Source organism: Fundulus heteroclitus, unplaced genomic scaffold (genome assembly GCF_011125445.2).
Source record: "Fundulus heteroclitus isolate FHET01 unplaced genomic scaffold, MU-UCD_Fhet_4.1 scaffold_37, whole genome shotgun sequence".
In the NCBI taxonomy this organism is placed as follows: domain Eukaryota; kingdom Metazoa; phylum Chordata; class Actinopteri; order Cyprinodontiformes; family Fundulidae; genus Fundulus; species Fundulus heteroclitus.
Window position 1 is genome coordinate 4,183,607 of NW_023396781.1, and position 12,782 is coordinate 4,196,388.

The 12,782-nt window shown below is 43.5% G+C and overlaps 1 protein-coding gene across 1 annotated transcript in view; it reads right to left on the reverse strand.

Annotated features, from left to right (window-relative positions):
* The window catches only part of LOC105919389 (ras and Rab interactor 2), a 52,062-nt gene that overhangs the window by 7,759 nt on the left and 31,521 nt on the right, over positions 1 to 12,782 (reverse strand). The window contains exons 7-8 of the mRNA XM_036130658.1: positions 12,301 to 12,392; positions 1,634 to 3,205 (exon numbers count right to left, since the gene is read on the reverse strand). Coding sequence (XP_035986551.1) covers positions 1,634 to 3,205; positions 12,301 to 12,392 — 1,664 coding nt within the window. The remainder of the gene's footprint in view (positions 1 to 1,633; positions 3,206 to 12,300; positions 12,393 to 12,782) is intronic.

Sequence of the window (12,782 nt, forward strand, 5' to 3'; positions counted from 1 at the left end):
GATACTTGTTATGTTACAAACAGTTTTGAACTATATTTCTAGGAAATGTGTCTTTGCCTAAGAAATGAGAGAGTTGATGACACTGTGGCCCAGTTTCACTGCTTTAACCTTTAAAATAAAGCATTTTCCTGCCATTTTCAGAGACCATATAGTGCTTGGGTAGCATGAAGTATATGTGAGTCTAAAAAATAAATATGTCTGAACAAAGTGTGTGTTTATGTTGAGAGGCGGGTTCTAGTAAAAATAACCATTTTCATCTTTGCAGACAGCAGCACATTGTTGATCTGTTTGTACAATTGAAGCTGCTCTGTCTGATGCAGACACTGGGTCCCGGGCCAAAACACTGACTGCCCTTCTAGCAAGGATGTGTGCACGCGCATGGGTAGATGCAATTGTGTGCATGTTTATCTGCATGTGGCCGTGTGTGTGCAAAAAATTTAGTAAATTCTGTGCAATAATCTGGTCTGCAGGAATAATAGCACCTTTAGTAGATCTTAATATACACTATACTTATTTAGTTATCTGTCTTTTTAATTATCTTTTCTTCATTTAGTCATAATAGCTGCACCTGGAACTGTGGCCAACATCATTCCATTGTACCCAGAATACAATGACAATAATGCTTCTTCTTATTTGAAGTGTGTGTGTGTGTGTGTGTGTGTGTGTGTGTGTGTGTGTGTGTGTGTGTGTGTGTGTGTGTGTGTGTGTGTGTCTCGATGCTTCATAAATGAAGGAGCTCATATATCTTGACCTAATAATATGCATAAGGAGTTATAACTTTGACACAGACACCATTAATCACAAACACATCCAGCAACTTACAAAAACATCATCTTTCCATTCTCTTCACGATTAAAATAGAGATGTGAAACTGCTGGATCTGCATTCAAGTGTTTCCACAATAATGTGATTTCTCCATTGATACATCATTCACTCTTCCCAAAAATAATTATCAAATTATTTACTAGCACACGCAGAAATGACTCCCACATCCTTCTAAGACATGATGACATGGAAGTCAGAGGTCTTAAAGTGTAAATGTGAGCAGTAATCCACAGAGATCTTATAAAACAGACTTAAAATTAGACTTTAAAATAGCTCACTTAGTCTATAAATCACTGTGGCTTAGCACCTAAATATTTGACAGACTTGTTATCAGTATTTCAACCCTCCAGACCACTCAGTTCTTCTAGCTCAAACTACTTTGCATAGCCAGGACCAAACACGGAGAAGCAGCATTCAGTTCTTTTGCTCCACTTATCAGGAACAAACTTCCAAAAAAACTCTAGAAGTGCTGAAACACTGAGTTGTTTTAAATCGAGGATAAAAAACTATTTGTTTAGAGTTGCCTTTGAATGTTAACCTGCTGCTACTATTCCACTGCAATGTGCTTTCCTCTGTATGTTTTCTTTTCTTATGTTCCGCTCACATCCAGCCCTTTGAATTGTCTTGTTATGATAATGTGCTACAAATAAACTTGCCTTGCTTATAAAAGGTACACTAAAGTTCCATTTCAATACTGAATGCTTTATGTAAGAGGTGTAGTTCTAACTTTTATATGACTGCTGTAAAACTACTTATTCAACACATTAATACAGGTAAAGAGGGAGGAAAAACCTCATTCTAATCTTACCAATCTGATCTTCAGGAATGAAGCTCTCAATTGGCGGCTCCATCTCGGAGCTTTGTTGCAGATAGCTCTTCATCTGAGTGATAAACTGGCGGATGGTCTGAAGCAGCTCAAGTCCTGAGGCGTAGCCCTGCCAGGCCTGGGCGCCAGCACCCTCCCCCATGTAGCTGAGATAGTCCTGAACCAGGGAACCAAAGTACGAGTTCTTATCTTTGGACATCTCCAGCACCTTGCGGATAGCCCTCTTCTCTGGTGTCAGCAGCGAGCTGAAAACACCGCTCATCTTCCGAAACTTTCCTTGCAACGCTTTCTGCAGGACCAAGGCGCCGGCACTGGGGCGGCGCTTTGTGTGGGCCCCAGGTGGCAGCATGGTGAGATCTTGGTCGCTCTCGAGGCTAACGCCATAGTCGGGGTCGTCTTCGTCATCGTCATCGTCAACGTCTTCATCTATATCTATGCTGCTGTAACGTAAGTGGGATGGTGGGAGGGAGAGGGGGAGATGGGTGTTGAAGTCAGCGACAGTGGGAGGGCTAGGGTCATGCAGAGGAGGAATGAAGAAGGCAGAGGACTGGGAGTAATCCAGGGAATCTGAGGAATCCGTGGAGAGGCTCATGTCACTCAGCCGTTGGCCGCCTCTGCTACCGGGGGAAGAGGCTACCTCTTCTCCAGGTGTTACCTCTGCAAGCTTGCTGCCTGTCATCATGGAAGGCTCTGAAGGACTACAGGAGTTCTGGCATGTAGACTGCACTGACCTTTGCTTTGACAATTTGGTCCTGAGGATGGCCTTCTCAATCGTCTGTTCCTCCAGTGCCAGATGGCACTGAGCGTCCTCATGGCTGAATGATGGCGATGATTTGGTTCGACGTGGGGAGGAGAGAGATTGCAAAGGAAGGGGCATAGTTTGTCGGGGAATGGATATGGGGGAGCTGATGTTAAACCTCTTGGGAGGCAGGGAAGGCGGGCTAATGCTCAGCGAGGAGCCCAGTCGTGACAGGAGGTTGCTGCTCTTCTCCTTCTCCTCCTCCTTGGGGATGTTAATCCAGGCAATTTTTTCTGGCATGCTTTGCTGTCCAACAGGAGATACAGGGTGATGTTTGGCAAGATCAGGGGGAGGCGGTCGAGGAGGAGCGGAACGAGACAGACCCAACACCTGGTTGCTCCCAGTTGGTCCTCTGCTGCATGGGTTAGTGGTTAGACTCTCTACGTTCAATCTGTAACTGTGGTCTGAGCGACAGGTCAGAGGACTTTGGATACAAGAGACTTCCTCTCTCCTTTTGGTAGCTCTTATATTGTTGTAATCATCCCTCGGGTGTTGGGTTGCAGTTTTGGCAGAGCTGATCTGGTTGCCACCATCTGGCTGATAAATCTTTATGAAAAGGGGGTTGATGAAGCACAGTGCTCCATTAGGCAGGCAACAGTCGAGCTGAGAGGGTGTTCGAATTTGAAGGTAAGAACATGATGGGGTAGTTGGAGTGGAGCTCGGTCTCTGAGCAGGTGGAGGGGGTCTGTCAGGACCTGCAGTCTTCGGCAGGGACACCGATGCTGGTCTCCTGCAAAATTTACTGTCCCAGAAGCCTGCATGACAAAAGCAGAAGATATATTAATTTGTTTTTAAGATATTCTTAGACACCAATACAGTCTGTATTAGTCCATGTCTAATGTCTGGATGTAAGGGGAAACCTCTATGGCAAAACGTTTCACCAACTTATTTTCCCCGTGTTCACCCTAAACAGTATTAGCTAATGTCATTAATTTGTCAAGAGTATTGAGAACCAGGAAGGGCTAAATGTTATTTAGAGATGACAAAAACCCACTCCAGCTCAGAACCACCGGCCAGTATTGAAAGGTTTAGACCACAGCTTAGGTTGCAGGAAGACTTTTAGGCAGTGGTTACACCTAAAAGCAGCACACCAGAAATGTTTATGTGCTCTAAGGTTCTGTTTCACTCGCACATTAGGTTAAACACACTTGTAATGAAATTTACTGTTGATGAGCCGCACGCTAGGAGTGCAAGAGGAACACGTGGAACTGTGATGCAATGTTGAGGATGATAGCAATTGTCACTAAGCAACATTTTCCCCATCAAATATTCCTGAGCTTTAGAATCTTGGTCACTGTGATTCACACCCAGTGCTGGCATAAAAAAGCAGCAAACCTCCACCCAACTGGCCCAATGCATTATTTAAGTACAGACTGAATGCATGGCACCTGAAATATTACAGCCTAACACATTATGTACCGCCAGTCCTTTGGGATTGTGCTATTGCACACATTGAAACTGTGATCACAGTTGTGAAGAGATATACTACATGTGCAGATTAGCTGCAACCTGAAATATTCAGCAGACCAATAAGGGTCTATCTCAGGGATCTACGACATTTACAATCCAAAGACTCACTTTTGTACTAAGTCCACCTGAATAAAACTTGCTTAGAGCCACAACTGTTACATGACCTTTTGGAAAAAAGACAACTTATCATTTTTGATAAATACCTTTAAGGAAATGTGTTATTTTTTTTAAAGAAGCCTATTTTTAGGGTTTGAAACAAGGAAAAACATAAAACCTGAGCAAAAAGAGGATAGATAGATCTTTATCTATGGGATGTTGAGATTTGCATAAAAATAATGGGGAGAAAAGTCTGTTTCCGACCTCATCACAAGTAAAATAGATCTAAAGAAATTACTGGTACTTTTAGAGTCATTCTCTTGTTGAATGACTGAAACAAAATCTCATGCTAACAAGATTACAGCACAGCTATATGCTACTGGAAGTTGGAAAAGCAGCAGATAAAACTTTGAGTCCATTGTTTTTTTCAAGCCCCACAGAATAAAAGCCGTTTCTACACCTGTGATCTCATGTGGATAGCATTTCCTTTGGAATGGATACAGTTAAACTTCTTTCTGAGCCAGTCAATGAAACATGAGCCTATTCCTTGCCGTGCTTTAAAGTGTGGTCAAACAAAAAAAGCTACAGCCGTAAAGTGAGCTCCATAAACACAGGCACTAAATATCTGCAGAATTATGTGACATGATCCAAATCAGTCAAGTCAGCATTTTTATGAGCCGCAGTAGGGTTGGGTAAGCATGTTTGAGTGAATGATTGATTGAGACAGGCACACATTTTAACACTGTTATAAAAGTGTGGACAGCATTAATCAGTCACAAGTTAAGCCTGTCCCAAAGAGACTGGACCTGAATCTGTCTTGTCCAACGTCATCGGCTAGCTCTGACACAGCTCTGGGTTTCAAACACATGCGGAAACAACATCTAAAATCCAAGAAAACAATGATTCACAGCTTTGGAATAATGTGAAACATTTTATAAATATATTGCCTATTGCATAGAAGGTAACTAGACTTGGAACAAAGAAAGTGAAAATCTTTATTACATTTCCCATGGTTAAATAACCTTTAAAAAGGTCCAACCAAACTAAATGGTACCTCTACCAATAGTGGCAGAACCTTTGGCCATTTCCATTGTTATAAACACAAAGCAAACTGTGAGAAAGGCAAAAAGAAAGGCTTAAAAGGGTCCCCATATCCTCAAAGAGCTTTCCTAAACAAGCAACAACACCTAAGCAGTAAACTGCTTTATGGCTTCCCTCTTTGTCTGAGTTATGCCACGCAGAGCATCGCCAGCCTGAGTGGCAGCAAAGGAAAGACGAGCTGATGAGGCACAGCAGAGCCAGACACAGAGCAGCTCCAACAGACAATACTTACAGTGATTTCCTGAGCTGAAGGACACAGATGAGCAGTTGATGTAATATTCCCTGTGCTACAGAGGAAACTGCTGTGCTCCCAGAGGCTGAAACTCCTTTGGTTTCAGTCTCAGCCTGTGCAATGATTCACTCAGTGTAATGAGAGTGGGGGTGGACTTTCAGCCCACTGTCCCCGCCTCTATTCCTCCCTCTCAGAGTCAAGTAGAGCAGTGTCCCTGTGTCTGGAAAAGCAAACTCAAATTTTCTCCACCCTCCCTTTTATTTTATTTTTCTCTGGCTACACCCCTCTTGACTGCCAAGTACACACAGCAAAACACAGCCTAAACAGTGCAAACTGCACATCGAACTCTCAGGCATGTTGCCCAATGGTGCTGAAGGAAGAATTTGGAGGCAAGAGCATCTTGAGGGCGGATAATTGATCTGGGGTTTAAGACAGAACTAGCACTCTGCGCTCTAAAACAACAAACTCCGCACTGGCTGTGTCCGCAGCAGATGTTGCTTTGGACAACGATGATGCGTGGAAGCTGCCAAAAGACAGCAGGTCACAAGCATGTTACTGTTCCACACAACAGGAGAACAATTGGGACATATAGTGCAGGTATAATGTAATATGGTAAAGAAAGAATATTTATATGCTGACGTATATATTCTTTCTTTACCATATTACATTATATTTGCTTGCTCTTTGTGCAGCGTTGTTGAATTAGATACTGGGAACATGAAATGAGTTGGATTAGAAGTTGGCAGGTTATGGTCTGTGTGCTTTAAGCTTGGCCGTTTGGAGTTTAGGACTCATGAGTAACCGTGACAAAGACCCTCCACTGACACTGCATTAGTGTGGGCTATTATGAGTTTTCTGTAAGTCGAAGTAAATTTCCACAATAAAACCAAGAGCACATGGTGAACAAATCCGCTTCATTCAGCAACTTTGTGCACACAAAGAAGAATTTGACTTTTGGTCTCGATGTAGACATTTTAAATATGAATATATAAAAAGGCATTTTCAATATTATGTGTGTGTATATATATATATATATATATATATATATATATATATATATATATATATATATATATATATATATATATATATATATATATAGGCTGCGCAATGGCGCGGTGGGTAGCACTGTTGCCTTGCAGCAAGAAGGTCCTGGGTTCAAGTACACCCCTGGGTCTTTCTGCATGGAGTTTGCATGTTCTCCCTGTGCATGCGTGGGTTCTCTCCGGGTACTCCGGCTTCCTCCCACAGTCCAAAAATATGACTGTTAGGTTAATTGGCTTCTCCAAATTGTCCTTAGGTGTGAATGGTTGTTTGTCCTGTTTGTCTCTCTGGCGACCTGTCCAGGGTGTACCCCGCCTCTCGCCCAGTGAACGCTGGAGATAGGCACCAGCACCCCCCGCGACCCCATGAGGGATTAAGCGGTTTGGAAAATGGATGGATGGATATATATATATATATATATATATATATATATATATATATATATATATATATATATATATATATATAGCACCAATTCATGAAACATGTCATCTCAAGGCACTTTCCAATGTCAAATTCAAACATATTATACAGATTGGTCAAAAAAAAATTCCTATCTAAGGAAACCCAGTTGATTGCATCAAAGTCCCGACAAGCAGCATTCACTCCTCCTGGAGAAGTGTAGAGCCACAGGGAGAGTTATCTGCATTGTCCATGGCTTTGCAGCAATCCCTCATACTGAGCAAGCATGAAGCGACAGTGGAAAGAAAAACTCCCCATTAACGGGAAGGAAAACCTCCAGCAGAACCGGGCTCAGTATGAACGGTCATCTGCCTCGACCGACTGGGGGTTACAGAAGACAGAGCAGAGACACAACAAGAGAGACAAAAAAGCACAGAAGCACACATTGATCCAGGAATCTGTTCTATATTATATGGTAATAGCAGGTGACCTGTGATCTACATACAGTGTTCTACCAAAACAAAAAGACATGGTTGGACTAGCAGAAGTAAGCATGGTATAGATCTTGGTACTCTGACTGGGAGATCAAACTGTTTCATCTGCTGACCCATTTGCGTGGCAAGCAAGCTGCAGGGGATACAGCAGGAGGCCTGTGATGTCCTTCACATAAAATAGAAAGATCCTTTATTGTCCAAAAGGGGGGATTTCAGGCATACCAAGAACAAACAATACTGCATTATTAAAATACCATAATCATTACATTAAAGTTTATCTGTGTAAGGTGATTTTTAAAAATGTGCAAAGTATGTGTACATTTATTCACAAAAACACCAACAAATTATTTACAAGAATGAAAAATACTGCAAAAATGAAAGGGATATAAATAACTATTGACTTTATTGGGAGCAGTGATGAGCATAAGGAAGGATCTGCGATAACGCTACTTTGTGCATTTAGGAGGCGGCAGTCTGTCACTGAAGAAGTTCTGCAACAGCTCCATGCATGGGGTGAGAGATGTTGTCCAAGAGTGATGCTATCTTTGCTAGAGTCCTATCTCCCACTACTTGACCTATACACCGTTGACCTTCCAGATAAGCTTCCATCAGTAGTTTCTTGGTTTTCCCCATGTTGATCAAAAGATGGCTGTTCTCGCACCAGTCCACAAAGTCCTGGCAGTAAACAAAATATGGGGGTGTTGCAGCGGGGAAGACTGGGCTGGGGGAGGGGTAGGTGTCTGATCAAACCTGCTGAAGAACTGGTTCAGATTAGTCATCCACCCTAAAATGTCCTACAGAATGGGAATTTGGTTTGTGACCTGAAATTGTTTTCAGGCTTTTTCAAACACCACTGATGGTCCCCCATCTTCGTCCTGGAGATGTTTTTTCCATCCCTTACCTCTCAGTTCCTTCTGCACAACTCCTCTCAGTTTCCTGATGTATTTTCTTAACGTGTCCTGTTGGAGCATTTCAGTCCCATATGGAACAGACGCCAGGGCAGTTTTGCTCTATATTACGTTCCCCAAAAGCAGTCTAGGGATATGTGAAAGGGGAGTTGCAACATTAATAGACCAGGGAAGAAGACTCAGCAGGAAGGATGGTAAATTAAGTGCTCTTTCATTTACAAATATAAAGTAACTTAAAAAAAAAACATAAGGAAAACCTGGAAGAAAAGAGGGCAACTTAAAGAACCAGGTTTAAAATAACTGGATTCCTGTAAGGGCAACTGAAAAACAAGCCACAGGCTAAAGCAGGGATGGGCAACTTCCATGATAAAGAGGGCCACATTTTTTTCAGCACGACCATTGGAGGGCCACATGACCACGCACTTCAAATAATTGTATATGAAAGACGCTACAAATTATTCTCAATAACAAATTTTAGATGAATTTATATCTGTATGTTTACTGCACCAACATATAACTATTTTCTGCATGTAAATGCATTTTAATATGTCCTTAAGCAAAAGACAAACCGTTTGCTTTAAAAAAAATGCAAAAAAGGAATTTAAACTCCATATCAATTCAGGAGCATGGGACATTTCAAATTTACAAGGAAAGAGGCATAAAACGGAACAGAACTTAACTCAAACAATAATGTGTCTATCCAGAAACTGTGTGGGCTTTCTTACAATACTGAATGCTCTATAATTGTATTTCTGTTACTTTTTGATTATGCACATCTGTTAGCTTTTTATTCTGAAAAATCTAATGTCCCATGCTCCTGAATGCACCATAGCTTTCTGACGCTCACGAATGCATCACACTGGTCTGTGAACGCGGTGCTGCACGTTTGATCTTCTGCTTAAGACAAAGCTTTGCAGTTTCAAAACTCACGTCGGCTCTCACGGTTTATGTTGTGTGTGTGAATGACAAGAGACCAAAAAAAAAATTCCCCATGTCCATACTTCTTCCCATTTTGTCTGAAAAATGTGACTTTCTCGTCAAGTTTTCCCTTTATTCCACTGCAAGTGGCCATGGCTCTTGACTTTCTTCCTCGCTGTTGCAAAGCGGCCCATGCTCGCTATTGTTTGGGTACGGCCCCCTATCAGTCAAAAGTATAATTACAATTTTTTAAATTTTTTTTTAATCATTATTAAATTATTATTGATCTATTCGCGGGCCGCACTGAGTGATGACGAGGGCCGTGTGCGGCCCCCGGGCCGCCAGTTGCCCATCCCTGGGCTAAAGGATTCCCCAAGACCAAAACTTAAAACTCCCCCATCGACTCAAGACCAGTCTTCTCACAATGTAAACAAAAACACCTCCTTCAGGAAAACAGCCTTGTCCTCAGTCTATTCAAATACCACCAAGCCTACTAAAGCCTCAAACAGCCCACATGTTGCCAACATGGCCAACTGGCAATGAGACCCAGCCTGATGCTCTGCTCGTCAAGGCAAAGTGCAATCAGCTGCATCCTCCATGCTGCAGGAACCTAAATGCAAGAGAACACAGAACTGAAGGGCAGCAAGGAGCTAACCACTGACATGCAGCACATAATACTCAACAAAATGTAGATCTCAAAACAGGGATGGGTGACCATATATCTGGAAATAAATGTGTTAGTGTTAATGTGAGTGCGAGTTTGTAACCTGTAGGTGTACGTTTGTAAGTGTGGCGAGAACAGTAGAAAGCTTGCCATCCACACCACCCAAAACAACAAATGGTAAGTAGATCCTGCCACAGCTGGCTGCAGCAGTCCCAGGAAGCCATATAATCTGCATAGAAGTACGTTACCAGTGAGGCACAGTGGTGGCAGACCCCAGGACAAAGAGAACCACCCGACCCAGCCACAATGCCCCAGGCCAAGCTTGGGAACTGATCCCCCTGGCGGCCCAGTGCCCACCCCAACCCCCGACAGCAACACTGCCCAACACCAAACGGGGGAACGCTCCAGAGCCCCCATCACACTGGGCAGGTGCTCTCCATTTTTCCTGGAAGAGAGCCTTTATTTCAGGGTTGATCCACAGCTTGTTACTGGAGAAACAACATACCGTCATAAGGGTTACAGTGTTGTCAAAACAATATAGACCACGGTGCTGTCTGTGATGCTATTAACGTCCTCTCCATGAGGAGCACAGAGCTCTTCCCAAACAGCGGAGCTGAAACAGTCCCTCGGAGCTTCTTCAGTCTCCTCAAACCATCTCTTCACTGTGCGCCTCACAGCTGGTTTTCCATGTACATGCAGGTTGAAGATTAACCAGGCTGTGACCTGAGCCCCCCAGAGAGGGAGAAGTGATGAGCTGCATTCCTCTTTGGTGTTGGCATGCAATAAGTCCAGCTTTTTATAGTCTCTGGTGAGGCAAGTAACATACTGGGTGAAGATGGGGAAAGTGGAGGACCAGAGGACAAGATTCAAATCCCTAGAGAACAGATAAAGGGTCTGGGAATGCTGCACTTGTAGTCTGGTAGTGACAGAGGATATCATGGACTGTTGCACCACTGAAGGACTTTTTTGAAGGACGAGTGAAGCTAGGGACCAGTTGGTTAGCGCAGGTTCTCAGATATGAGGAAGAGACATTATCAGGTCCTGGAACTTTCCTGGTCTTCTGAGGTTGAAAGACGCCATTTACTTCCAGAATTATCCAGAATGTTATAATCATCAATGGTGGAACACTAATAATGCAGTCTGTATTTTGGAACGTCATTGGAGTGGTTTGTGTGATTAGAATCCCTAAAGCCGGGCATACACTGTACGATATTTTCAATCGTGGTACTCAGATACAGCTCAAACCGTACGATGAAACCGCAGGGTTTAAAAGTTCACCGCTAACGATATCTGTTCTTACACGGTGCAGCCCGACGCTCTGATGCGACCTGACGGCTTACACAGTGTGTTCAAAAACCACATGTCGGACTTAACCCCCATTGAGAGATGGCACTACTCGGACCCGCCTACCCGGAAGCCAATGTCAACAGTAGAAGAAGAAAAAGACGGAAGTGTCAATGCTTACTGTTAAATATGAGGCTTACTAGAATGAAACGCGCTGCCATGGCAATTCTATGAGTTGCTCCTCTGTAGTTTGACTCAATGTCACACATACCGCCGTCATGCTTCTCTCTCCACTCCTGTGTTTTCGTTTGAGAAGACGAAGAAGAATTTCCTTGTTTGCACGTGTGCAGTGCGCGAGGTCGGGAGAAATCGGCTCGTAGCTCTGCTTCAACAGCAGGATGCGCTCATGATCACTCACGAAGGCCGACTGAATTTCAAACATGTTTGATTTTCAACCGACCGTACGATTCCTGATGGGAAGGTGGTCGTGAGAGGCGAGTCGCCCCTCGTTACTCCCTGTATACTACACGACGCAGGACGTATGTTCAAGCTGAAACTCGGCCCGTTGCGAAAAATTCTCGCACGACTGAAGCATCGGCCCGAAAAGGGCCAAAACTCGTACAGTGTATGCCTGACTTGAGAGTGTTATTTGCGCATCTATCAACACATCAAAATGGCCGCTGGAGGGGCACGTCACAAACTGCATTACTGTCATTAGCAGTCCAATGTCTGTCTCTGGTAAACACAGACAGTGCTGTTCATACACGCACAACCATGTGGTTACTTTCATAGACACAAAATACAGGTAAGTTCTTTCAGAATGAACACAATATCTTCTGAATGAAAGAGACGCCTGTGGTGGTTCAGAGAAATATCTGCATCACTTCAGACATCAGGAAAACCCATCATCAAATCATTGTAGCTCTTTGTGTCTGAAGGGACAGACGGTTCGCTTCAGCCAGCAGCAGCAGAGCCAGACTGACTCTGAGTGGCTGTGAGAAGAGGAAGTGGTGTGGATGACAAACACTGCTAACAAAAAACACTTCAATTCACCGTTTCTTCCCACAGAGGTGAGAATGAAGTTAAAATTAGCCTGAGACGTGACGCTTACATTCAGACCGGACCCACGTTAGAAAATTCAGACACATACGGAGGACAAGAAAAAGCATCTGAGGAGAGTCTCTCTGCATGACTTTATGAACTTTAACACACATTCCAAATAAAAGCAAGAACAAACCTGCTCCGAGTTTAGCAACCTTCTCAAGATCTGCAAAGCTTCTGGCAGAAGAGATGGCGTCTGGAAGCTTCAGAGTGAAGGGCAGCACATCCCTGAGACACAGCAACAAAAGCCAGAGTGAGAGGAGTGTGTGGGTCTGAGCTCACAGACAGAATGTCACGTGCACTCACTGCTCTTCCCACACCAAGACGCTACGACACCTTTCAGGGGTTTGATCTAAACCTGAAAAACCAAATGATCACCAGTGGCTTACAGTGGAAAGTAGTAACTGTGAGAACTGGATGCTTCAGTGACAAACACTGGTTTCACCAGATCACTGCATCCCTTCAGAAATGCCCCAGACAGAAACATTTAGAGGTCAGCATTCTGACTTTCATCTAAAGGCCCTTTTATGGTATCTGCCAACGGCAATTATTCACTCAGAAGTGAAAACTATGAGAAAACGTGCACAATGCCTCACGTCACCTTCAGAACTATCAATC